Source organism: Pseudophryne corroboree (assembly GCF_028390025.1).
Source record: "Pseudophryne corroboree isolate aPseCor3 chromosome 3 unlocalized genomic scaffold, aPseCor3.hap2 SUPER_3_unloc_5, whole genome shotgun sequence".
NCBI lineage: Eukaryota > Metazoa > Chordata > Amphibia > Anura > Myobatrachidae > Pseudophryne > Pseudophryne corroboree.
The window spans coordinates 2,044,289-2,072,256 of record NW_026967541.1 but is presented as its reverse complement, the minus strand read 5'-3'; the positions used below and the strand labels follow the sequence as shown (position 1 = coordinate 2,072,256).

At 49.1% G+C, this 27,968-nt stretch overlaps 1 protein-coding gene across 2 annotated transcripts in view; it reads left to right on the top strand.

Moving 5' to 3' along the window:
• Positions 1–27,968, top strand: part of LOC134984328 (oocyte zinc finger protein XlCOF6-like) — a 52,563-nt gene that overhangs the window by 8,782 nt on the left and 15,813 nt on the right. For both annotated transcript variants that reach the window (XM_063949933.1, XM_063949932.1), the window contains exon 3: positions 18,544–19,227. In XM_063949933.1, the coding sequence (XP_063806003.1) occupies positions 18,544–19,227 (684 nt within the window). The remainder of the gene's footprint in view (positions 1–18,543; positions 19,228–27,968) is intronic.

The following is a 27,968-nucleotide window of genomic DNA, read 5'->3' as shown; positions in this document are numbered from 1 at the left end:
AGCTCCTCCTTCAATGCCTCCAGCTTCTTCTGCAAAAGCCTGATGAGGGGAATGACCTGACTCAGGCTGGCAGTGTCTGAACTGACTTCATGTGTGGCAAGTTCAAAGGGCAGCAGAACCTTGCACAACGTTGAAATCATTCTCCACTGCGCTTGAGACAGGTGCATTCCACCTCCTATATCGTGCTCAATTGTATAGGCTTGAATGGCCTTTTGCTGCTCCTCCAACCTCTGAAGCATATAGAGGGTTGAATTCCACCTCGTTACCACTTCTTGCTTCAGATGATGGCAGGGCAGGTTCAGGCGTTTTTGGTGGTGCTCCAGTCTTCTGTACGTGGTGCCTGTACGCCGAAAGTGTCCCGCAATTCTTCTGGCCACCGACAGCATCTCTTGCACGCCCCTGTCGTTTTTTAAATAATTCTGCACCACCAAATTCAAGGTATGTGCAAAACATGGGACGTGCTGGAAATTGCCCAGATTTAATGCACACACAATATTGCTGGCGTTGTCCGATGCCACAAATCCACAGGAGAGTCCAATTGGGGTAAGCCATTCCGCGATGATCTTCCTCAGTTGCCGTAAGAGGTTTTCAGCTGTGTGCGTATTCTGGAAACCGGTGATACAAAGCGTAGCCTGCCTAGGAAAGAGTTGGCGTTTGCGAGATGCTGCTACTGGTGCCGCCGCTGCTGTTCTTGCGGCGGGAGTCCATACATCTACCCAGTGGGCTGTCACAGTCATATAGTCCTGACCCTGCCCTGCTCCACTTGTCCACATGTCCGTGGTTAAGTGGACATTGGGTACAGCTGCATTTTTTAGGACACTGGTGACTCTTTTTCTGAGGTCTGTGTACATTTTCGGTATCGTCTGCCTAGAGAAATGGAACCTAGATGGTATTTGGTACCGGGGACACAGTACCTCCAACAAGTCTCTAGTTGGCTCTGCAGTAATGATGGATACCGTAACCACGTTTCTCACCACCCAGGATGCCAAGGCCTCAGTTATCCGCTTTGCAGCAGGATGACTGCTGTGATATTTCATCTTCCTCGCAAAGGACTGTTGGACAGTCAATTGCTTGGTGGAAGTAGTAAAAGTGGTCTTACGACTTCCCCTCTGGGATGACCATCGACTCCCAGCAGCAACAACAGCAGCGCCAGCAGCAGTAGGCGTTACACGCAAGGATGCATCATAGGAATCCCAGGCAGGAGAGGAATCGTCAGAATTGCCAGTGACATGGCCTGCAGGACTATTGGCATTCCTGGGGAAGGAGGAAATTGACACTGAGGGAGTTGGTGGGGTGGTTTGCGTGAGCTTGGTTACAAGAGGAAGGGATTTACTGGTCAGTGGACTGCTTCCGCTGTCACCCAAAGTTTTTGAACTTGTCACTGACTTATTATGAATGCGCTGCAGGTGACGTATAAGGGAGGATGTTCCGAGGTGGTTAACATCCTTACCCCTACTTATTACAGCTTGACAAAGGCAACACACGGCTTGACACCTGTTGTCCGCATTTCTGTTGAAATACTTCCACACCGAAGAGCTGATTTTTTTGGTATTTTCACCAGGCATGTCAATGGCCATATTCCTCCCACGGACAACAGGTGTCTCCCCGGGTGCCTGACTTAAACAAACCACCTCCACCATCAGAATCCTCCTGGTCAATTTCCTCCCCAGCGCCAGCAACACCCATATCCTCCTCATCCTGGTGTACTTCAACACTGACATCTTCAATCTGACTATCAGGAACTGGACTGCGGGTGCTCCTTCCAGCACTTGCAGGGGGCGTGCAAATGGTGGAAGGCGCATGCTCTTCACGTCCAGTGTTGGGAAGGTCAGGCATCGCAACCGACACAATTGGAGTCGGACTCTCCTTGTGGATTTGGGATTTCGAAGAACGCACAGTTCTTTGCGGTGCTACTGCTTTTGCCAGCTTGAGTCTTTTCATTTTTCTAGCGAGAGGCTGAGTGCTTCCATCCTCATGTGAAGCTGAACCACTAGCCATGAACATAGGCCAGGGCCTCAGCCGTTCCTTGCCACTCCGTGTGGTAAATGGCATATTGGCAAGTTCACGCTTCTCCTCCGACAATTTTATTTTAGATTTTGGAGTCCTTTTTTTACTGATATTTGGTGTTTTGGATTTTACATGCTCTGTACTATGACATTGGGCATCGGCCTTGGCAGACGACGTTGCTGGCATTTCATCGTCTCGGCCATGACTAGTGGCAGCAGCTTCAGCACGAGGTGGAAGTGGATCTTGATCTTTCCCTAATTTTGGAACCTCAACATTTTTGTTCTCCATATTTTAATAGGCACAACTAAAAGGCACCTCAGGTAAACAATGGAGATGGATGGATGGATACTAGTATACTTATGGATGGACGAGCGACTGCCGACACAGAGGTAGCTACAGCCGTGGACTACCGTACTGTGTCTGCTGCTAATATAGACTGGATGATAATGAGATGAAATCAAAATATATATATATATATATATATATATATAATATCACTAGTACTGCAGCCGGACAGGTATATATATTTATTATGTAATGACTGATGACGGACCTGCTGGACACTGTCAGCTCAGCAGCACCACAGACTGCTACAGTAAGCTACTATAGTAGTATGTATAAAGAAGAAAGAAAAAAAAAAACCACGGGTAGGTGGTATACAATTATGGATGGACTGCCGAGTGCCGACACAGAGGTAGCTACAGCCGAGGACTACCGTACTGCGTCTGCTGCTAATATAGACTGGATGATAATGAGATGAAATCAATATATATATGTATATATAATATCACTAGTACTGCAGCCGGACAGGTATATATATTTATTATGTAATGACTGATGACGGACCTGCTGGACACTGTCAGCTCAGCAGCACCGCAGACTGCTACAGTAAGCTGCTATAGTAGTATGTATAAAGAAGAAAGAAAAAAAAAAACCACGGGTAGGAGATATACAATTATGGATGGACTGCCGAGTGCCGACACAGAGGTAGCTACAGCCGTGGACTACCGTACTGTATATTAGCAGCAGACAGACTGGATGATAATGAGATGAAATCAATATATATATGTATATATAATATCACTAGTACTGCAGCCGGACAGGTATATATATTTATTATGTAATGACTGATGACGGACCTGCTGGACACTGTCAGCTCAGCAGCACCGCAGACTGCTACAGTAAGCTGCTATAGTAGTATGTATAAAGAAGAAAGAAAAAAAAAACCACGGGTAGGTGATATACAATTATGGATGGACTGCCGAGTGCCGACACAGAGGTAGCTACAGCCGTGGACTACCGTACTGTATATTAGCAGCAGACAGACTGGATGATAATGAGATGAAATCAATATATATATATGTATATATAATATCACTAGTACTGCAGCCGGACAGGTATATATATTTATTATGTAATGACTGATGACGGACCTGCTGGACACTGTCAGCTCAGCAGCACCGCAGACTGCTACAGTAAGCTGCTATAGTAGTATGTATAAAGAAGAAAGAAAAAAAAAAAACACGGGTAGGTGATATACAATTATGGATGGACTGCCGAGTGCCGACACAGAGGTAGCTACAGCCGTGGACTACCGTACTGTATATTAGCAGCAGACAGACTGGATGATAATGAGATGAAATCAATATATATATGTATATATAATATCACTAGTACTGCAGCCGGACAGGTATATATATTTATTATGTAATGACTGATGACGGACCTGCTGGACACTGTCAGCTCAGCAGCACCGCAGACTGCTACAGTAAGCTACTATAGTAGTATGTATAAAGAAGAAAGAAAAAAAAAAAAAACACGGGTAGGTGGTATACAATTATGGATGGACTGCCGAGTGCCGACACAGAGGTAGCTACAGCCGTGGACTAACGTACTGTGTCTGCTGCTAATATAGACTGGATGATAATGAGATGAAATCAATATATATGTATATATAATATCACTAGTACTGCAGCCGGACAGGTATATATATTTATTATGTAATGACTGATGACGGACCTGCTGGACACTGTCAGCTCAGCAGCACCGCAGACTGCTACAGTAAGCTACTATAGTAGTATGTATAAAGAAGAAAGAAAAAAAAAAACCACGGGTAGGTGGTATACAATTATGGATGGACTGCCGAGTGCCGACACAGAGGTAGCTACAGCCGTGGACTAACGTACTGTGTCTGCTGATAATATAGACTGGATGATAATGAGATGAAATCAATATATATATATATATATATATATATATATATATATAATATCACTAGTACTGCAGCCGGACAGGTATATATATTTATTATGTAATGACTGATGACGGACCTGCTGGACACTGTCAGCTCAGCAGCACCGCAGACTGCTACAGTAAGCTACTATAGTAGTATGTATAAAGAAGAAAGAAAAAAAAAACACGGGTAGGTGGTATACAATTATGGATGGACTGCCGAGTGCCGACACAGAGGTAGCTACAGCCGTGGACTAACGTACTGTGTCTGCTGCTAATATAGACTGGATGATAATGAGATGAAATCAATATATATGTATATATAATATCACTAGTACTGCAGCCGGACAGGTATATATATTTATTATGTAATGACTGATGACGGACCTGCTGGACACTGTCAGCTCAGCAGCACCGCAGACTGCTACAGTAAGCTACTATAGTAGTATGTATAAAGAAGAAAGAAAAAAAAAACCACGGGTAGGTGGTATACAATTATGGATGGACTGCCGAGTGCCGACACAGAGGTAGCTACAGCCGTGGACTACCGTACTGTGTCTGCTGCTAATATAGACTGGATGATAATGAGATGAAATCAATATATATATATGTATATATAATATCACTAGTACTGCAGCCGGACAGGTATATATATTTATTATGTAATGACTGATGACGGACCTGCTGGACACTGTCAGCTCAGCAGCACCGCAGACTGCTACAGTAAGCTGCTATAGTAGTATGTATAAAGAAGAAAGAAAAAAAAAAACCATGGGTAGGTGGTATACAATTATGGATGGACTGCCGAGTGCCGACACAGAGGTAGCTACAGCCGTGGACTAACGTACTGTGTCTGCTGCTAATATAGACTGGATGATAATGAGATTAAATCAATATATATGTATATATAATATCACTAGTACTGCAGCCGGACAGGTATATATATTTATTATGTAATGACTGATGACGGACCTGCTGGACACTGTCAGCTCAGCAGCACCGCAGACTGCTAGAGTAAGCTACTATAGTAGTATGTATAAAGAAGAAAGAAAAAAAAAACCACGGGTAGGTGGTATACAATTATGGATGGACTGCCGAGTGCCGACACAGAGGTAGCTACAGCCGTGGACTACCGTACTGTGTCTGCTGCTAATATAGACTGGATGATAATGAGATGAAATCAATATATATATATAATATCACTAGTACTGCAGCCGGACAGGTATATATATTTATTATGTAATGACTGATGACGGACCTGCTGGACACTGTCAGCTCAACAGCACCGCAGACTGCTACAGTAAGCTACTATAGTAGTATGTATAAAGAAGAAAGAAAGAAAAAAAAAACACGGGTAGGTGGTATACAATATTATATATATATATATATTATATACAATTATATATATATATATATATATATATATATATATTAAACTGGTGGTGATTATTAAACTGGTGGTCAGGTCACTGGTCACACTATCAGCAACTTGCAAGTAGTACTCCTAAGCAGACAATCACAATATATATTATACTGGTGGTCAGTGTGGTCACAAACAATGGCAGTGTGGCACTCTGGCAGCAAAAGTGTGCACTGTACGTTATATGTACTCCTGAGTCCTGCTCTCAGACTCTAACTGCTCCCCACTGTCAGTGTCTCCCCCACAAGTCAGATAATTAATACAGTCACACTATCACTTCAGCAAGTAGTAGTAGTAGTACTCCTCCTAATGCTCCCCAAAATTACTACTGTGTCTCTCTCTACTGTCTCACTCTCTTCTCTATAAACGGAGAGGACGCCAGCCACGTCCTCTCCCTATGAATCTCAATGCACGTGTGAAAATGGCGGCGACGCGCGGCTCCTTATATAGAATCCGAGTCTCGCGATAGAATCCGAGCCTCGCGAGAATCCGACAGCGGGATGATGACGTTCGGGCGCGCTCGGGTTAACCGAGCAAGGCGGGAAGATCCGAGTCGCTCGGCCCCGTGTAAAAAAAACTGAAGTTCGGGCGGGTTCGGATTCAGAGGAACCGAACCCGCTCATCTCTAATTAAAATCCTGTTTCTCTGACGTCCTAGTGGATGCTGGGACTCCGTAAGGACCATGGGGAATAGCGGCTCCACAGGAGACAGGGCACAAGAATAAAAGCTTAGGATCAGGTGGTGTGCACTGGCTCCTCCCCCTATGACCCTCCTCCAAGCCTCAGTTAGATTTTTGTGCCCGAACGAGAAGGGTGCAGGCTAGGTGGCTCTCCTGAGCTGCTTAGAATAAAAGTGTAATTTAGGTTTTTTATTTTCAGTGAGTCCTGCTGGCAACAGGATCACTGCATCGAGGGACTAAGGGGAGAAGAAGCGAACTCACCTGCGTGCAGAGTGGATTGGGCTTCTTAGGCTACTGGACATTAGCTCCAGAGGGACGATCACAGGTTCAGCCTGGATGGGTCACCGGAGCCGCGCCGCCGGCCCCCTTACAGAGCCAGAAGAGCGAAGAGGTCCGGTGAAATCGGCGGCAGAAGACGGTCCTGTCTTCAACTAAGGTAGCGCACAGCACCGCAGCTGTGCGCCATTGCTCTCAGCACACTTCACATTCCGGTCACTGAGGGTGCAGGGCGCTGGGGGGGGAGCGCCCTGAGACGCAATATAACAGATACCTTAGGTTGGCAAAAAGAAATACATCACATATAGCTCCTGGGCTATATGGATGTATTTAACCCCTGCCATTTTTTTACAGAAAAAGCGGAAGATAAGGACGTCGTGAAGGGGCGGAGCCTATCTCCTCAGCACACAAGCGCCATTTTCCCTCACAGCTCCGCTGGAAGGACGGCTCCCTGAATCTCCCCTGCAGACCTGCTACAGAACCAGGGTAAAAAAGAGAAAGGGGGGGCACTATTGGCAGCAAATAATAATATAAAAAGCAGCTATAAAGGGAATAACACTGATAAAGGTTATCCCTGTATATATATATATAGCGCTTTTGGTGTGTGCTGGCAGACTCTCCCTCTGTCTCTCCAAAGGGCTAGTGGGGTCCTGTCCTCTATCAGAGCATTCCCTGTGTATGTGCTGTGTGTCGGTACGTGTGTGTCGACATGTATGAGGAGGAAAATGATGTGGAGGCGGAGCAATTGCCTGTGTTAGTGATGTCACCCCCTAGGGAGTCGACACCTGACTGGATGATCGTATTTAAAGAATTACGTGACAATGTCAGCAACTTGCAAAAAACTGTTGACGACATGAGACAGCCGGCAAATCAATTAGTGCCTGTCCAGGCGTCTCAGACACCGTCAGGGGCCCTAAAACGCCCGTTACCTCAGTGGGTCGACACAGACCCAGACACAGATACTGAGTCTAGTGTCGACGGTGAGGAGACAAACGTAATGTCCAGTAGGGCCACACGTTACATGATCACGGCAATGAAGGAGGCATTGAACATTTCTGACACTACAAGTACCACAAAGATGGGTATTATGTGGGGGGTGAAAAAACTACCAATAGTTTTTCCTGAGTCAGACGAATTAAACGAGGTGTGTGATAAAGCGTGGGTTTCCCCCGACAAAAAACTGCTAATTTCTAAGAAATTATTGGCACTATATCCTTTCCCGCCAGAGGTTAGGGCGCGTTGGGAAACACCCCCTAGGGTAGATAAGGCGCTCACACGTTTATCTAAACAAGTAGCGTTACCGTCTCCTGATACGGCCACCCTAAAAGAACCAGCTGATAGAAGGCTGGAAAATATACTAAAAAGTATATACACACATACTGGTGTTATACTGCGACCAGCAATAGCTTCAACCTGGATGTGCAGTGCTGGAGTAGCGTGGTCGGATTCCCTGACTGAAAATATTGATACCCTGGACAGGGACAATATATTGCTAACTATAGAGCATTTGAAGGATGCATTACTATATATGCGTGATGCGCAGAGGGATATTTGTACCCTGGCATCAAGAGTAAGTGCTATGTCCATTTCTGCCAGAAGAGCGTTATGGACGCGACAGTGGTCAGGGGATGCGGATTCCAAACGACATATGGAAGTATTGCCGTATAAAGGGGAGGAGTTATTTGGGGCTGGTCTATCGGACCTGGTGGCCACGGCAACGGCTGGAAAGTCCACCTTTTTACCCCAGGTCACCTCTCAACAGAAAAAGACACCGTCTTTTCAAACTCAGTCCTTTCGTTCCCGTAAATACAAGCGAGCAAAAGGCCACTCATTTCTGCCCCGGGGCAGAGGAAGAGGAAAAAGACTGCACCATGCAGCTGCTTCCCAGGAGCAGAAGCCCTCCCCTGCTTCTGCCAAGTCTTCAGCATGACGCTGGGGCTTTACAAGCAGACGCAGGCACGGTGGGGGCCCGTCTCAAGAATTTCAACGCGCAGTGGGCTCACTCGCAAGTGGACCCCTGGATTCTACAGGTAGTATCACAGGGGTACAAACTGGAATTCGAGGCGTTTCCCCCTCGCCGGTTCCTGAAGTCTGCTCTACCAAAGTCTCCCTCGGACAGGGAGGCACTTTTGGAAGCCATTCACAAGCTGTAGTCCCAGCAGGTGATAATCAAGGTACCCGTCCTACAACAAGGAAAGGGCTATTATTCCACACTGTTAGTGGTACCAAAGCCGGACGGCTCGGTGAGACCAATTTTAAATCTGAAATCCTTGAACACTTACATAAAAAGGTTTGGGTTGTCCACGGCACCTCGAGTCTTTACCAGGGTAATGGCCGAAATGATGATTCTTCTTCGAAGAAAAGGCATCTTAATTATCCCTTACTTGGACGATCTCCTGATAAGGGCAAGGTCCAGGGAACAGTTAGAAATCGGAGTAGCACTATCGCAGGTAGTGTTACGTCAGCACGGGTGGATCCTAAATAGCCCAAAATCGCAGCTGATTCCAACGACACGTCTACTGTTCCTAGGAATGATTCTGGATGTCACGAACCTCGGGCAGCGGCGACCGCGCTTGTCCCTGCGGGTGGCCTGGTCTGCCCGGCGCCTCTCTTCCCCTGTCAGTCTCCGGCTTCAGCGGCGGGTCGGCGCTGCTCTCCGGCGGCTTCCCGGAAGCAAGGGCGCCGCCATCACAAGCAAGGGCAAGGAGGCGGAGCAGGTCTGACGTCACCTGCCTGCTCCGCCAATCAGGCTAGGGCGGGGAATTTAAAATCAGATACCAGGCAGAGATCCGATGCCTGAGTATCTTCGTTTCTCCTGTGGAAGCTATGATCCAGAGCTCCCTCGTCCCTGCAAGCATCCTGTGCTTCCAAGCATCCTGTCCCTGCAAGCATCCTGTGCTTCCAAGCATCCTGTCCCTGCAAGCATCCTGTGCTTCCAAGCATCCTGTCCCTGCAAGCATCCTGTGCTTCCAAGCATCCTGTCCCTGCAAGCATCCTGTGCTTCCAAGCATCCTGTCCCTGCAAGCATCCTGTGCTTCCAAGCATCCTGTGCCTACAAGCAACCTGTGCTTCCAAGCATCCTGTGCCTACAAGCAACCTGTGCTTCCAAGCATCCTGTGCCTACAAGCACCTCCGTGCCTCCAGTTACCTCCGTGTCTCCAAGCACCTCGTGCCTCCAAGCACCTCCGTGCCTCCAAGCACCTCCGTGCCTCCAAGCACCTCGTGCCTCCAAGCACCTCGTGCCTCCAAGCACCTCCGCGCCTCAAGCACCTCCGTGCCTCCAGTTACCTCCGTGCCTCCAGTTACCTCCGTGCCTCCAGTTACCTCCGTGCCTCCAAGCACCTCCGTGCCTCCAAGCACCTCGTGCCTCCAAGCACCCCGTGCCTCCAAGCACCTCCGCGCCTCAAAGCACCTCCGTGCCTCCAGTTACCTCCGTGTCTCCAAGCACCTCGTGCCTCCAAGCACCTCGTCCCTCCAAACACCTCGGTGTCTCCAAACACCTCCGTGCCTCCAAGCACCTCCGTGCCTCCAAACACCTCCGTGCCTCCAAGGGTCTCCCAGCACTCCCTGTACTCCCAGTACCTCAGTGCCTTCAATACCACAGTGTCTCCAATATCTCAGTACCCCAGCCTTCATTATTTCTACAAGTCTTGTCTTACAGGAGACCTACAAGAATTCCTCTGGGCCTCCCGCCTGCCGTCTTAGTTCTGCATGAGGAAGACCTACATCCGGCCATCTCTACTACGACCCAGTGGCGGTTCCTCTTCCCGGTCATCGGAAGAAGCCCCGAGTCCACAACACTCCCAAACCAGGTCAGTGATAGTATACTCAGGCCTCATGGACTCGGGGGATCGGAACACGGACTCTAGTGCCATCCAGAACCTGGCTTCTCGAGTGCAAAGTCAGGAAGCAGCACAAGGTCAGGTGATGCAGTACCTCCAGCAGTTGTCCGGGCGTCTGGATCAGATTCAGGCGTCTCTGGCCTCAGTAATTCCGGCTCCTGTTCCAGCAGTCGCACCAGTTGCCGTTGCCAGCAATGTTCAACCATCGGCCGGTGTCACTCCACGCCTTCAGTTGCCTACTCCGTCCCGCTATAATGGGAATCCCAAAAATTGTCGTGGTTTCTTGAACCAGTGCGAGGTACATTTCGAGCTACTTGCACACAACTTTCCTACAGACCGGTCCAAGGTAGCATATATTATTTCTCTGTTGGAAGGTTCTGCTTTGGATTGGGTGTCTCCATTATGGGAACGATCTGATCCCATGGTTTCCAACTACACCAACTTCATCTCGTCCTTTCGAAGGATTTTCGACGAGCCCGGCAGAATGACCACTGCTTCTTCCGATTTGCTCCGTGTTCGGCAGGGCGCCCGTTCCGTGGGCCAGTACGTGGTTCATTTCCAGACCATTGCTTCCGAACTACGCTGGAATAATGATGCCCTGAGAGCTGCCTTCTGGAACGGTCTTTCCGACCGGCTGAAAGACGAGCTGGTTACTAGAGATCTGCCGGATCCATTAGAAGATTTGATTTCCCTTTGCGTCAAGGTGGATCTTCGGATGCAGGAGCGTGGAAGAGAACGTAACCGTTCGGATCGTTCCAGGTTCCGGAATCCTACTCCTAGGCCGGTGGCCTCACCTAGCTCAGATGAGCCCATGCAAATTAACCGCTCCCGACTGTCTCCGGAAGAACGACAGCGTCGTCGTGAGGGTAAACTCTGCCTTTACTGTGGAGCCGCAGATCATTTTCTTAAATCTTGTAAAGTCCGTCCGGGAAACGGGCAGACCTAGCTTGTTCCGGAGGAGTCAAGCTGGGAGTTACGACAAAAGCTTCTCCAACTTCGGACTGCTTGCTTCCAGTAACTCTAGTCTCCAATTCAGTCTCCAGGTCTTGTGAAGCCCTATTGGATTCCGGAGCTGCAGGGAACTTCGTTTCTTCCTTCTGTGCCCAAAGTTTGGGTTTAAAGTTACGGCCTATCGAGCGGCCAATTTCACTGACGGCTATCAACGGGACTAGAATTTCCAAAGGTCTCATAATGTGGCGCACGGGGCCAGTTAAGCTGCGGGTCGGGGCTCTACATCAGGAAGATTTGGAACTCTTGGTAATCCCAGAAATGCCCCATGATCTGGTTCTTGGAATGCCTTGGCTGAAAAGTCATAACCCCCACATCGATTGGAAGTCGTCACAAATTCTGTCCTGGAGTTCCTTTTGTCACACTAATTGTCTTACTCCTGTTTGTCCGCTCCGTGTTACCTCCAAAACGGATGAAGAGCACATTCCGGAGGCATATCAAGGGTACAAGGACGTATTTTCGGAACAAGCTGCTGACCTGTTACCACCTCACAGGCCTTGGGACTGCCCTATTGACCTTGTCCCAGGGAAGACGCCACCTCGTGGTCGCACATATCCTCTGTCTCTTCCCGAGACTCAAGCCATGTCGGAGTATATTAAGTCCAATATGCTCAAGGGATTCATTCGCCCCTCTTCCTCCCCTGCTGGTGCAGGCTTCTTTTTCGTGAAGAAAAAGGACGGGGGGTTGAGACCATGCATCGACTACCGCGGCCTAAACGACATTACTATTAAGAATAAATACCCCTTGCCACTAATCACAGAGTTATTTGATAGGGTTCGTGGTGCCCGCATTTTTTCAAAACTCGACTTGAGAGGAGCTTATAATCTTATACGCATCCGAGAGGGGGATGAATGGAAGACTGCCTTTAATACCCGAGATGGGCATTACGAATACTTGGTGATGCCGTTTGGTCTTAGTAATGCTCCCGCGGTTTTCCAGGGATTCGTCAACGAAATCTTTCGTGATATGCTGTATCAGAGCGTTGTGGTATATCTGGACGACATACTGATTTTTTCCAAGAATCTTGTCGAACACAGGACTCAAGTCAAAGAGGTGCTACACCGTTTACAAGAGAATCATCTCTACGCCAAGCTTTCCAAATGTACCTTTGAAGTAACATCTATTCCGTTCCTCGGTTATGTCATCTCGGGGACGGAGCTTCGCATGGATCCGGAAAAGTTGTCGGCCATTCGTGATTGGACTCAGCCTCTTTCCCTGAAAGCAATACAAAGGTTCCTGGGCTTTGCGAACTACTACAGGAAATTCATTAAAGGTTTCTCCACCATTGTTGCACCCATTACTGCCCTGACGAGAAAGGGTTCTAATCCTAGTTTGTGGCCTCCGGAAGCCATTGTAGCTTTTTCTCGCTTAAAGTTAGCTTTCACGACGGCTCCAGTTCTCCAACAACCAAATTTCGAGGAACCCTTCTTCTTAGAAGTTGATGCATCTTCAGTCGGGGTGGGGGCTGTCCTCTCCCAGCATTCCTCTGATAAGAAATTACATCCGTGTGGCTTCCACTCTCGTAAATTCTCTCCAGCCGAACGAAATTACTCTATTGGAGACCAGGAACTCTTGGCAATCAAATCTGCCTTGGAAGAATGGAGATATCTTCTAGAAGGGGCTAAACATGTGTTTACCATCTACACGGATCACAAGAATTTACTGTACATCAAATCCGCACAATGTTTGAATCCTCGCCAGGCGAGATGGGCACTTTTCTTTTCCCGATTCTCGTTCATTATCAAGTACCGTGCCGGGACTCTCAATATTAAAGCAGATGCGCTTTCCCGTTCACAGGTTCCCACAGACGAGGATGAACCTCCGGAGCGGGGTTTAATTCTGAATCCAGTTTCTGTCTCTGCTGCTTTAACTACTCCAGCTCCTCCTCCTGGAAGAATGTCCGTACCAGCTAGATTCCGCCCAGGAATACTACGGTGGGTCCATAACTCCAAGTTTTCCGGTCATCCCGGCGCTCAGAAGATGTACAAGTTTCTGCAAAGGTCTTACTGGTGGAACACCATGAGGAAGGATGTACAAGATTGCGTTAATTCATGTCCCCAATGTACACAACATAAATCTCCTCGTCTGCCTCCTGCAGGGTTACTTCGTCCTCTGCCTATCCCTGTGAGACCCTGGACTCACATTTCCATGGACTTCATCACTGACTTGCCCTGTTCCAAGGGTTGCAACACCGTTTGGGTTATCGTTGACCGTTTTTCGAAGATGGCACACTTTGTGCCCTTGACTGGTCTTCCGACAGCACCGAAACTGGCTCTATTGTTTATCCGAGAACATTTTCGTTTGCATGGATTGCCACAAGAGATTGTTTCTGACCGTGGAGTACAGTTCACCGCCAGGTTTTGGAAAGCCCTTTGTTCAACTCTACACATTAAACTTAAGTTTTCGTCGGCTTATCATCCCCAAACAAATGGACAAACGGAACGAGTCAATCAAGATCTAGAGACTTTTCTTCGGTTGTATCTCTCTCCTTCACAGGACAACTGGGTGGAGTTGTTGCCTTGGGCGGAGTTTGCCCATAACCATTTGTTTCATTCTTCCACTGGGGAATCACCATTTTTCGTCAACTACGGGTTCCATCCCCGTGTTCCGGAATTTCCAAGCCTTCCGATAATAGAGGTTCCTGCTGTAGCGTCCACTCTACGACACTTTGGACAAATTTGGAGAAAGGTTCATGCTAATCTTAAGCAGGTTTCTGTTCGGTACAAGTTCTTTGCAGATAAGAAACGGCAAGCCGCACCTCAATATAAAGTTGGGGACAGGGTATGGCTGTCCACACGGAATCTCCGGTTGAAGGTGCCCACCATGAAATTCGCTCCAAGGTTCATCGGTCCTTACCCTGTGCTACAAGTCTTAAATCCTGTGGTCTGTAAACTGGGTTTGCCTGCCCATCTTCGCATACCTAACGCCTTCCATGTTTCTCTACTCCGTCCCCTCATACTGAATCGATTCCACTCAGCACTCCCAAGGCCAACGTCCGTAGTGGCAGAAGCTGGAGCGGAGTTTGAAATCAAAGCTATTCTGGACTCTCGTTATCTTCATAAAAAATTACAGTACTTGGTGGACTGGAAGGGTTATGGACCTGAGGAGAGAAGTTGGATTGGGGCTACTGAAGTAACGGCTCCTCGTCTGATTCGGATCTTCCACTCCAGACATCCGACTAAGCCCGGGAAGTGTCCAGGGGCCACTCCTGGAGGAGGGGGTACTGTCACGAACCTCGGGCAGCGGCGACCGCGCTTGTCCCTGCGGGTGGCCTGGTCTGCCCGGCGCCTCTCTTCCCCTGTCAGTCTCCGGCTTCAGCGGCGGGTCGGCGCTGCTCTCCGGCGGCTTCCCGGAAGCAAGGGCGCCGCCATCACAAGCAAGGGCAAGGAGGCGGAGCAGGTCTGACGTCACCTGCCTGCTCCGCCAATCAGGCTAGGGCGGGGAATTTAAAATCAGATACCAGGCAGAGATCCGATGCCTGAGTATCTTCGTTTCTCCTGTGGAAGCTATGATCCAGAGCTCCCTCGTCCCTGCAAGCATCCTGTGCTTCCAAGCATCCTGTCCCTGCAAGCATCCTGTGCTTCCAAGCATCCTGTCCCTGCAAGCATCCTGTGCTTCCAAGCATCCTGTCCCTGCAAGCATCCTGTGCTTCCAAGCATCCTGTCCCTGCAAGCATCCTGTGCTTCCAAGCATCCTGTCCCTGCAAGCATCCTGTGCTTCCAAGCATCCTGTGCCTACAAGCAACCTGTGCTTCCAAGCATCCTGTGCCTACAAGCAACCTGTGCTTCCAAGCATCCTGTGCCTACAAGCACCTCCGTGCCTCCAGTTACCTCCGTGTCTCCAAGCACCTCGTGCCTCCAAGCACCTCCGTGCCTCCAAGCACCTCCGTGCCTCCAAGCACCTCGTGCCTCCAAGCACCTCGTGCCTCCAAGCACCTCCGCGCCTCAAGCACCTCCGTGCCTCCAGTTACCTCCGTGCCTCCAGTTACCTCCGTGCCTCCAGTTACCTCCGTGCCTCCAAGCACCTCCGTGCCTCCAAGCACCTCGTGCCTCCAAGCACCCCGTGCCTCCAAGCACCTCCGCGCCTCAAAGCACCTCCGTGCCTCCAGTTACCTCCGTGTCTCCAAGCACCTCGTGCCTCCAAGCACCTCGTCCCTCCAAACACCTCGGTGTCTCCAAACACCTCCGTGCCTCCAAGCACCTCCGTGCCTCCAAACACCTCCGTGCCTCCAAGGGTCTCCCAGCACTCCCTGTACTCCCAGTACCTCAGTGCCTTCAATACCACAGTGTCTCCAATATCTCAGTACCCCAGCCTTCATTATTTCTACAAGTCTTGTCTTACAGGAGACCTACAAGAATTCCTCTGGGCCTCCCGCCTGCCGTCTTAGTTCTGCATGAGGAAGACCTACATCCGGCCATCTCTACTACGACCCAGTGGCGGTTCCTCTTCCCGGTCATCGGAAGAAGCCCCGAGTCCACAACACTCCCAAACCAGGTCAGTGATACTGGACACAGTCCAGAAAAAGGTGTTTCTCCCAGAGGAGAAGGCCAGGGAGTTATCCGAGCTAGTCAGGAACTTCCTAAAACCAGGCCAGGTGTCAGTGCATCAGTGCACGAGGGTCCTGGGGAAAATGGTGGCTTCTTACGAAGCGATTCCATTTGGAAGATTCCATGCAAGAACGTTTCAGTGGGATCTGCTGGACAAATGGTCCGGATCGCATCTTCAGATGCATCAGCGGATAACCCTGTCGCCAAGGACAAGGGTGTCTCTTCTGTGGTGGCTGCAGAGTGCTCATCTACTAGAGGGCCGCAGATTTGGCATTCAGGATTGGATCCTGGTGACCACGGATGCCAGCCTGAGAGGCTGGGGGGCAGTCACACAGGGGAAAAATTTCCAGGGCTTGTGGTCAAGCATGGAAATATCCCTTCATATAAACATTCTGGAACTAAGGGCCATTTACAATGCCCTAAGTCAAGCAAAACCCCTGCTTCAGGGTCAGGCGGTATTGATCCAATCGGACAACATCACGTCAGTCGCCCACGTAAACAGACAGGGCGGCACGAGAAGCAGGAGGGCAATGGCAGAAGCTGCAAGGATTCTTCGCTGGGCGGAAAATCATGTGATAGCACTGTCAGCAGTGTTCATTCCGGGAGTGGACAACTGGGAAGCAGACTTCCTCAGCAGACACGACCTTCACACGGGAGAGTGGGGACTTCATCCAGAAGTCCTCCACCTGATTGTAAACCGTTGGGAAAAACCAAAGGCGGACATGATGGCGTCCCGTCTAAACAAAAAACTAGACAGATATTGCGCCAGGTCAAGAGACCCTCAGGCAATAGCGGTGGACGCTCTGGTCACGCCGTGGGTGTACCAGTCAGTATATGTGTTCCCTCCTCTGCCTCTCATACCAAAAGTACTGAGAATCATAAGAAGGAGGGGAGTAAGAACTATTCTCGTGGTTCCGGATTGGCCAAGAAGGACTTGGTACCCGGAACTGCAAGAGATGCTCACGGAAGACCCGTGGCCTCTACCTCTAAGAAAGGACCTACTCCAGCAGGGGCCTTGTCTGTTCCAAGACTTACCGCGGCTGCGTTTGACGGCATGGCAGTTGAACGCCGGATCCTGAAGGAAAAAGGCATTCCGGATGAAGTCATCCCTACCCTGATCAACGCCAGGAAGGATGTAACCGCAAAGCATTATCACCGTATTTGGCGAAAATATGTTGCGTGGTGTGAGGCCAAAAAGGCCCCTACAGAGGAATTTCAACTGGGTCGTTTCCTCCATTTCCTGCAAACAGGACTGTCTATGGGCCTAAAATTGGGGTCCATTAAGGTTCAAATTTCGGCCCTGTCGATTTTCTTCCAGAAAGAACTGGCTTCAGTGCCTGAAGTTCAGACATTTGTAAAAGGGGTACTGCATATACAGCCTCCTTTTGTGCCTCCAGTGGCACCTTGGGATCTCAATGTTGTTTTGAGTTTCCTAAAGTCACATTGGTTTGAACCACTCACCACTGTGGACTTAAAATATCTCACATGGAAGGTGACGATGCTGTTAGCCCTGGCTTCAGCCAGGCGTGTGTCAGAATTGGCGGCTTTATCATATAAAAGCCCTTACTTAATTTTTCATTCTGACAGGGCAGAATTGAGGACTCGTCCTCAATTTCTCCCTAAGGTGGTTTCTGCGTTTCACATGAACCAACCTATTGTGGTACCTGCGGCTACTAGGGACTTGGAGGACTCCAAGTTGCTGGATGTAGTCAGGGCCCTGAAAATATACGTTTCCAGGACGGCTGGAGTCAGAAAATCTGACTCGCTGTTTATCCTGTATGCACCCAACAAGCTGGGTGCTCCTGCTTCTAAGCAGACGATTGCTCGTTGGATTTGTAGTACAATTCAGCTTGCACATTCTGTGGCAGGCCTGCCACAGCCAAAATCTGTAAAAGCCCATTCCACAAGGAAGGTGGGCTCATCTTGGGCGGCTGCCCGAGGGGTCTCGGCTTTACAACTTTGCCGAGCTGCTACTTGGTCAGGGGCAAACACGTTTGCAAAATTCGGTATAATCCCCATGGTCCTTACGGAGTCCCAGTATCCACTAGGACGTCAGAGAAAATAAGATTTTACTTACCGATAAATCTATTTCTCGTAGTCCGTAGTGGATGCTGGGCGCCCATCCCAAGTGCGGATTGTCTGCAATACTTGTACATAGTTATTGTTACAAAAATCGGGTTATTCTTGTTGTGAGCCATCTTTTCAGAGGTTCCTTCGTTGTTATCATACTGTTAACTGGGTTCAGATCACAAGTTGTACGGTGTGATTGGTGTGGCTGGTATGAGTCTTACCCGGGATTCAATATCCTTCCTTATTATGTACGCTCGTCCGGGCACAGTATCCTAACTGAGGCTTGGAGGAGGGTCATAGGGGGAGGAGCCAGTGCACACCACCTGATCCTAAGCTTTTATTCTTGTGCCCTGTCTCCTGCGGAGCCGCTATTCCCCATGGTCCTTACGGAGTCCCAGCATCCACTACGGACTACGAGAAATAGATTTATCGGTAAGTAAAATATTTTTTTTTTTTAGGTAGAACGTCTATCTGATATTAAAACAGAAGATACAGAGGGAGAAGAAGAGACGTATGTGACTGATATAAAGGCAGAAGATACAGAGGGAGAAGAAGAGACGCATGTGACTGATATGAAGGCAGAAGATATAGAGGGAGAAGAAGAGACGTATGTGACTGATATAAAGGCAGAAGATACAGAGGGAGAAGAAGAGATGTATGTGACTGATATGAAGGCAGAAGATATAGAGGGAGAAGAAGAGACGTATGTGACTGATATAAAGGCAGAAGATATAGAGGGAGAAGAAGAGACGTATGTGACTGATATAAAGGCAGAAGATATAGAGGGAGAAGAAGAGACGCATGTGACTGATATGAAGGCAGAAGATATAGAGGGAGAAGAAGAGACGTATGTGACTGATATAAAGGCAGAAGATACAGAGGGAGAAGAAGAGACGTATGTGACTGATATAAAGGCAGAAGTTATAGAGGGAGAAGAAGAGACGTATGTGACTGATATAAAGGCAGAAGATATAGAGGGAGAAGAAGAGACGCATGTGACTGATATGAAGGCAGAAGATATAGAGGGAGAAGAAGAGACGTATGTGACTGATATAAAGGCAGAAGATACAGAGGGAGAAGAAGAGACGTATGTGAGGGGTGATCAGCAGTGTAAGGAGGAGGAGATCCCTACAGATATCAGCACAGGTGAGTAATAAACACTTATTACAGAAAAGAGTCACATATTCTCTTTGCTCTGTCACTACAGCAATCTCTTATCCTACACCCTCCTCTGTCAGTACAGACTAATGAGGAATATGTATTTTCCCAGTGGGGAAGTCAGGACCCATCAGCCACTATTATACTCCTGCTCTCCCCCTCACATCATGTCACTGTGTGTTACCAGCCCAGAGATCTGACCAGTCTCCTCCCCACACTATCTGGTGTATTTCATACATCAGGAGCCATCAGCCCCTATTATACTCCTGCTCTCCCCCTCACATCATGTCACTGTGTGTCTCCAGCAGCCATACTGTGTGCTAGCAGTACATCTGCCTATGGTATTATATGCCCTGAGAGTGTCACTTCTAGCACACGCCGGTCTGTATATAAACCACTTTTGTCTTATGTTCTAGAAGATGCTGTGGTCCATATTAGTACCATGGGGCATAGATGGGCGCACCAGGAGCTAGCGGCACCCCAAGAGTCCAACAGTGTGGGCTGGCTCCTCCCTCTATGCCCCCCGCCCCACCAGACCCAGTTTAGAAAATGTGCCCGGAGGAGCCGGTCACAGCTAGGGGAGCTCTACTGAGCTTCTTTAGTAAAAACATTTTTAGAGATTGTTTTCTCTGACGTCCTAGTGGATGCTGGGCACTCCGTAAGGACCATGGGGAATAGCGGCTCCGCAGGAGACAGGGCACAAGAATAAAAGCTTAGGATCAGGTGGTGTGCACTGGCTCCTCCCCCTATGACCCTCCTCCAAGCCTCAGATTTTTGTGCCCGAACGAGAAGGGTGCAGGCTAGGTGGCTCTCCTGAGCTGCTTAGAATAAAAGTGTAATTTAGGTTTTTTATTGTTACCAGCAACCTCCCTGTAAAAAAATAAGAATTTACTCACCGATAATTCTATTTCTCGTAGTCCGTAGTACATGCTGGGGACTCCGTAAGGACCATGGGGAATAGCGGCTCGCAGGAGACTGGGCACAAATAGAAAGCTTTAGGACTACCTGGTGTGCACTGGCTCCTCCCCCTATGACCCTCCTCCAAGCCTCAGTTAGATTTTTGTGCCCGGCCGAGCTGGGTGCAATCTAGGGGGCTCTCCTGTGCTTCTTAGAAAGAAAGTTAGAATTAGGTTTTTTATTTTCAGTGAGACCTGCTGGCAACAGGCTCACTGCTACGAGGGACTAAGGGGAGAAGAAGCGAACCTGCCTGTTTGGGCTTCTTAGGCTACTGGACACCATTAGCTCCAGAGGGATCAAACACAGGCCCAGCCTCGGAGTCCGGTCCGAGAGCCGCGCCGCCGGCCCCCTTACAGAGCCAGAAGCAAGAAGTGGTCCAGAAAATCGGCGGCAGAAGACATCAGTCTTCATCAAGGTAGCGCACAGCACTGCAGCTGTGCGCCATTGCTCCTCATGCACACCTCACACTGCGGTCACTGATGGGTGCAGGGCGCTGGGGGGGGGGGGCGCCCTGAGCAGCAATACTGATACCGTGGCTGGCAAACTGGCACCATATATAGCCCCAGAGGCAATATAGGTGCTTTTTAACCCCTGCCAGAATCCATAAAAATGCGGGAGAAAAGTAAGCGAAAAAGGGGCGGAGCTATCTCCCTCAGCACACTGGCGCCATTTTTCCCTCACAGCTCCGTTGGAGGGAAGCTCCCTGGCTCTCCCCTGCAGTTAATACACTACAGAAAGGGTTAAAAAGAGAGGGGGGGGGGCACAATTTAGGCGCAGTATACATTATATATGCAGCTATAAGGGAAAACACTTTTTATAGGTGATATCCCTTTGATATATAGCGCCCTGGTGTGTGCTGGCATACTCTCCCTCTGTCTCCCCAAAGGGCTTTGTGGGGTCCTGTCCTCTGTCAGAGCATTCCCTGTGTGTGTGCTGTGTGTCGGTACGGCTGTGTCGACATGTATGAGGAGGATAATGATGTGGAGGCGGAGCGAATGCCTGTAAATGTGATGTCACCCCCCTGCGGGGTCGACACCGGAGTGGTTGGACTTATGGAAGGATTACGTGAAAGTGTCAACTCCTTACACAAAAGGTCGACGACACAGAACAGCCGGCTACTCAGCTTGTGCCTGTTCCAGCGTCTCAAATGTCATGGGGGGCTCTAAAAACGCCCGCTACCTCAGATGGCAGACACAGATATCGACATGGATACCGTCTCCAGTGTCGACGACGATGAGACTAGGGTACCCTCCAAATAGGTCCACTCGTTACATGATTGAGGCAATGAAAAATGTATTACACATTTATGATAATACCCCAGGTACCACATAAAAGGGTATTATGTTGGTGAGAGAAAACTACCAGTAGTTTTTCCTGCATCTGAGGAATTAAATGAGGTGTGTGAGGAAGCGTGGTCTTCCCCCAGTAAGAAATTTATAATTTCTAAACGGTTATTGGCAGCGTACCCTTTCCCGCCAGAGGATAGGTCACGTTGGGAAACACCCCATAGGGTAGATACAGCGCTTACACGCTTATCAGAAAAGGTGGCACTACCGTCTCCGGATACGGCCGCCCCGAAGGAACCTGCTGACAGAAAGCAGGTGGTTACCCTAAAAGATCTAGTCACACACTCGGGCATTATATTGCGACCAGCCATTGCTTCGGCATGAATGTGCAGTGCTCCCGCTGCGTGGTCAGATTCCCTGTCGGAAAATAACTATGGATAGGGACAATATTTTGCTGAAAATAGAGCATATAAAAGACGTGGTCTTATACATGCGTGATGCACAGAGGGATATTTGCCGGCTGGCATAAAAAATAAGCGCTATGTCCATTGCCGCCAGACGGGGTTTATGGACTTGGCAATGGTCAGGCGATGCCGACTCGAATCGGCACATGGAAGTTGCCCTATAAGGGGGTAAAACTGTTTGGGGATGGTCTTTCAGACCTCGTTTCCACAGCTACTGCTGGGAAATCAAATTTTTTTTTTTTTGCCAGAGGAAAAAGCTGCAGCAGAAAGCTAGTTCCCAAGAGTAGAAGTCCTCCCTGCGTCCGGTAGGTCCACAGCATGGTGCTGGGGCTGCTCAGGCGGACCCGGGTACGGTGGGGGCCCGTCTCAGAAATTTCAGCGGCCAGTGGGCTCTCTCACATGGATCCCTGGGTCCTTCAAGTAGTATCTCAGGGGTACAGGCTGGAGTTCGAGACGTTCTTCCCCCCGCCGTTTCCTAAAATCTGCCTTACCGGCACCTCCCTCTGCCAGGGAGACGGTGTTGGTGGATATTCAACACTATAATCACAACAAGTGATTGTCAAGGTGCCCCTCCTTCAGCAAGGAAGGGGTTACTATTCCACAGTGGTTGTGGTATCGAAACGGTTCGGTGAGACCCATCTTAAAATTAAAATACTTGAACTTTTATATCAGAAGATTCAAGTTCAAGATGGAATCGCTCAGGGCGGTTATTACGAGCCTGGACGAGGGGGATTACAGGGTCTCCCTGGACATCAAGGATGCGTACCTGCATGTCCCCATTTACCCTCCTCACCAGGAGTACCTCAGATATGTGGTACAGGACTGTCACTATCAGTTTCAGACGCGGCCGTTGGAGTTGTCCACGGCACCGAAGGTCTTTACCTAGGTAATGGCCGAAGTGATGATACTCCTTCGCAAGAAGGAAGTTTTTATTTCCCGTACTTGGACGATCTCCTGATAAAGGCGAGGTCCAAAGAACAGTTGGTAGTGGGGGTAGCACTCAATCGGGAAGTGCTACAACAGCACGACTGGATTCTCAATATTCCAAAGTCACAGCTGGTCCCGACGACACGTCTTCTGTTCCTGGGAATGTTTCTGAACACAGACCAGAAAAGAGTGTTTCTTCCAGTGGAAAAAGCCGAGGAGTTATCATCTCTAGTCAGAGACATCCTAAAACCAGGACAGGTGTCGGTACATCAATGCACACGAGTCCTGGGAAAAATGGTAGCTTCGTACGAAGCATAATTCCATTCGGAAGGCTCCACGCAAGGACGTTCCAGTGGGACCTGTGGGACTAATGGTCCGGGTCCCATCTACAGATACAACAGCGGATAACCCTGTCAGCAAGAAACAGGGTGTCGCTGCTGTGGTGGCTGCAGAGGGCTCATCTACTAGAGGGCCGCAGATTCAGAATACAGGACTGGGTCCTGGTGACCACGGATGCCAGCCTTCGGGGCTGGGGTGCAGTCACACAGGGAAGAATTTTCCAAGGAGATTTCTAATCACATAAATATTCTGCAGCTAAGGGCCATTTACAATGCCCTAAGCCAAGCAAGGCCCCTGCTTCAGAACCAGCCGGTACTGATCCAATCAGACGACATCACGGCGGTCGCCCATGTAAACAGACAGGGCGGCACAAGAAGCAGGATGGCGATGGCAGAAGCCACAAGGATTCTCCGATGGGCGACCTACACCCAGGAGAATGGGGACTTCATCCAGAAGTTTTCCAAATGCGGGTAAACCGTTGGGAATGACCACGGGTGGACATGATGGCGTCCCGGCTCAACAAGAAGTTGAAAAGATATTGCGCCAGGTCAAGGGACCCTCAGGCGATCGCTGGGGACGCTCTAGTGACACCGTGGGTGTACCAGTCGGTTTATGTAAAGGTGGATCACTGGTATATTCAAAATTTAATAAAACTAGTAGCTGGGTATAAAACATCAGGGATGCATATTAAAACAATATTTGAAATGTGACTGGTGTAGCTCCCAATGCCGGATATAGATGTAGAAATTATCAAGGATAGTGATGAACCTGTTCCTATAACAGTCCCCTTTGGTTGATAAAGCCCAATGTCCTATTCGTGGGTTATAGTAACCACCGAGATCTTTAGAGGTGTTTAATCGAATCTGCGTCCGCAAAGGCTGCTCCTCATCATATGGTGGTGATTGATTTCCCACGGTGAAATAGGAATGTCCAATGGGGTCGGGTGCAAATGTCCAAACAGGGGACTTGGTCCAGGTCCAAAGATGGTCGTGTTGAGGGAGGTAACACAGTCAGGCAGGTCTCACCAACGCGTTTCGTCGCTTTAATGCGACTTTTTCAAAGTCCTTGAAAAAGTCGCATTAAATCGACGAAACACGATCATCTTTGGACCTGGACCAAGTCCCCTGTTTGGACATTTGCACCCGACCCCATTGGACATTCCTATTTCACCATGGGAAATCAATCACCACCATATGATGAGGAGCAGCCTTTGCGGACGCAGATTCGCTTAAATACCTCTAAAGATCTCGGTGGTAACTATAACCCACGAATAGGACATTGGGCTTTATCAACCAAAGGGGACTGTTATAGGAACAGGTTCATCACTATCCTTGATAATTTCTACATCTATATCCGGCATTGGGAGCTACACCAGTCACATTTCAAATATTGTTTTAATATGCATCCCTGATGTTTTATACCCAGCTACTAGTTTTATTAAATTTTGAATATACCAGTGATCCACCTTTGCATTTGTGACCATTTTTAGCGCTATTTCTTGTTTATTCCATTGTTACCAGGGGCCTGACCAGCCCCATTTTTTAGCTGCTGTGGAGAACCTCACATCCAGCGCCTGAGTAATTATACCTTAGGGTATTACTTTTTCTTTTCCAGTCGGTTTATGTGTCTCCTCCTCTACCTCTCATACCCAAGGTACTGAGAATAATAAGAAGGCGAGGAGTGAAAACCGTACTCGTGGTTCCGGATTGGCCATGAAGAGCTTGGTACCCGGAACTTCAAGAGATGCTGGCAGAGGATCCTTGGCCTCTGCCGCTCAGACAAGACCTGCTGCAGCAGGGACTCTGTCTGTTCTAAGACTTACCGCGGCTGCGTTTGACGGTATGGCGGTAGAACACCGGATCCTAAAGGAAAAGGGTATTCCGAAGGAAGTCATCCCTACCCTGATCATAGCCAGGAAGGATGTCACCGCAAGACATTATCACCGCGTTTGGCGAAAATTTGTTGCTTGGTGGGAGGCCATGAAGGCCCCGACGGAGGAATTTCAACTATGTCGATTCCTGCTCTTCCTGCAAGCAGGGGTGACGTTGGGCCTCAAATTGGGGTCCATCAAGGTCCAGATTTCGGCTCTGTCGATTTTCTTCCAGAAAGAACTGGCTTCACTGCCTGAAGTTCAGACTTTGGTTAAAGGAGTACTACATATTCAGCCTCCTTTTGTGCCTCCTGTGGCACTTTTTGGATCTCAACGTGGTGTTGGATTTCCTAAAGTCGCATTGGTTGAGCCACTTAAAACCATGGAGCTAAAGTATCTCACGTGGAAAGTGGTCATGCTGTTGGCCTTGGCCTTGGCCAGGCGTGTGTCAGAATTGGTGGCTTTGTCATGTAAAAGCCCTTATCTGATTTTCCATATGGATAGGGCAGAGTTGAGGACTCAGTTTCTCCCGAAGGTGGTCTCAGGTTTTCACTTGAACCAACCTATTGTGGTGCCTGCGGCTACTAGGGACTTGGATGATTCCAAGTTGCTGGACGTAGTCAGGGCCCTGAAAATGTATTTTTCCAGGACGGCTGGAGTCAGGAAAACTGACTCGCTGTTTATCCTGATGGCAATCAACAAGCTGGGTGCTCCTGCTTCTAAGCAGTCTATTGCGCGCTGGATTTGTAGCACTATTCAGCTGGCGCATTCTGTGGTAGGATTACCGCAGCCTAAATCAATAAAAGCCCATTCCACAAGGAAGGTGGGCTCATCTTGGGCGGCTGCCCGAGGAGTCTCGGCTTTACAACTTTGCCGAGCAGCTACTTGGTCAGGGGCAAACACGTTTGCAAAATTCTATAAATTTGATACCCTGGCTGAGGAGGACCTGGAGTTCTCTCATTCGGTGCTGCAGAGTCATCCGCACTCTCCTGCCCGTTTGGGAGCTTTGGTATAATCCCCATGGTCCTTACGGAGTCCCCAGCATCCACTAGGACGTCAGAGAAAATAAGAATTTACTCACCGATAATTCTATTTCTCGTAGTCCGTACTGGATACTGGGCGCCCATCCCAAGTGCGGATTGTCTGCAATACTTGTACATAGTTATTGTTAACTAATCGGGTTATTGTTGTGAGCCATCTATTCAGAGGCTCCTCTGTTATCACGCTGTTAACTGGGTTTCATATCACAAGTTGTACGGTGTGATTGGTGTGGCTGGTATGAGTGTTACCCGGGATTAAAAATCCTTCCTTATTGTGTCAGCTCTTCCGGGCACAGTATCCTAACTGAGGCTTGGAGGAGGGTCATAGGGGGAGGAGCCAGTGCACACCAGGTAGTCCTAAAGCTTTCTATTTGTGCCCAGTCTCCTGCGGAGCCGCTATTCCCCATGGTCCTTACGGAGTCCCCAGCATCTACTACGGACTACGAGAAATAGAATTATCGGTGAGTAAATTCTTATTTTTTTACAGGGAGGTTGCTGGTAACATCCTCCCTGCATCGAGGGACTGAGGGGGGGAGCAGTGTCCACCCTGCGGGGTCTGAGCCACTATCTCCACTGACTGGACACTGAGCTCCAGAGGGGATAGATCGCTCCCCGCCACAGGGGAACGCTCGCCCCAGCAGCATGCCGCCAACCACTTGCAGAGCTGAAGAGTCATCGGCCCCTCGCAAGCATGGAGCCGATGTGAAGATGGCGGCAACAGGGTAGGTCCGAGGCTCTGCGGCACTTGGTACGGCGCTGTGTGGGACGCCCTGAGCCGACGCCTACACCCTATACTGGCCACACAGCCTGTCGGTGTCCCTGGATCTCAGCCAGCACCAAAAATCCTTAGGCCAGTATAATCTTCAAGAGCGGGAAGACAGCGCCATTACGGGGGCGGAGCTTCTCAGAGCGGACCCAGCAGCGTTCAGCGCCATTTTCCTGTCTGCATCCTCGCTGCCTGTGAAGAGCAGTCCCTCCACAGCACCTCCAGCTATCTGTACGGTAGAAGGGGGGGAGGCTGTATATAGACAGGGTCACCTATTAAGGGACACAGTCAGCGCTGGTTTGGGGTCTCCCTATACCTGTAATAGCGCTGTGTGTGGGTTGGCTCCAATCTCTGTGTCTCTCTGCCATTCTTGGGGGGGTAAACTGTCTTCCCTTTACCCTGTGTGTATGTGGGGTGTGTGGGGTGTACAAGCAAACATGTCTAGAGACTCTGTCTCATATGCTGCAGAGGATATCTCTTCACAGGAAGATCCCATCCCATGTAATCAGGATTGCACTGTTGTAGCGCAGATCCCGGCTAGGGAACCGGAGTGGTTAGCCTCTCTTAGGGGACTATTTCTCAGATTTCTGAAAGGGTTGCTAGGACTGATACTGCCACTCAGGTATTACAGTCCTCTATGGTTGTATGTCCCGGTCCTGTTCCCTCGGGGTCCCCTGCGGTATATTCTCACACACGTGATCTTGCCCACATTACGCAGGGTGACACGGATACTGATTCTGACACTGCAGACGGTGATGGGTCGAGGAGGACGGCATCACTTGCTAAGGGGGTGCAGTAGATGATTGAGGCCATGCGGGATGTGTTGAATATTGCTGACACAACCCCTGAGCAGGTTGAGGAGGCTTTTTTCACGGATAGTAAGAAATCCTCACTCACCTGCATCTAAGGAATTAAATGCTATGTTTGAAAAATCCTGGGAAAACCTGGAGAAAAAAATTACAGATCCCTAAAAGGGTTCTGGTTGCTTTTCCCTTCCCGGAGGATGATAGAAAAAAATGGGAGACCCCGCCTATAGTTGACTCGTCTGTCTCCATGCTGTCAAAGCAGGTGGTCTTACCT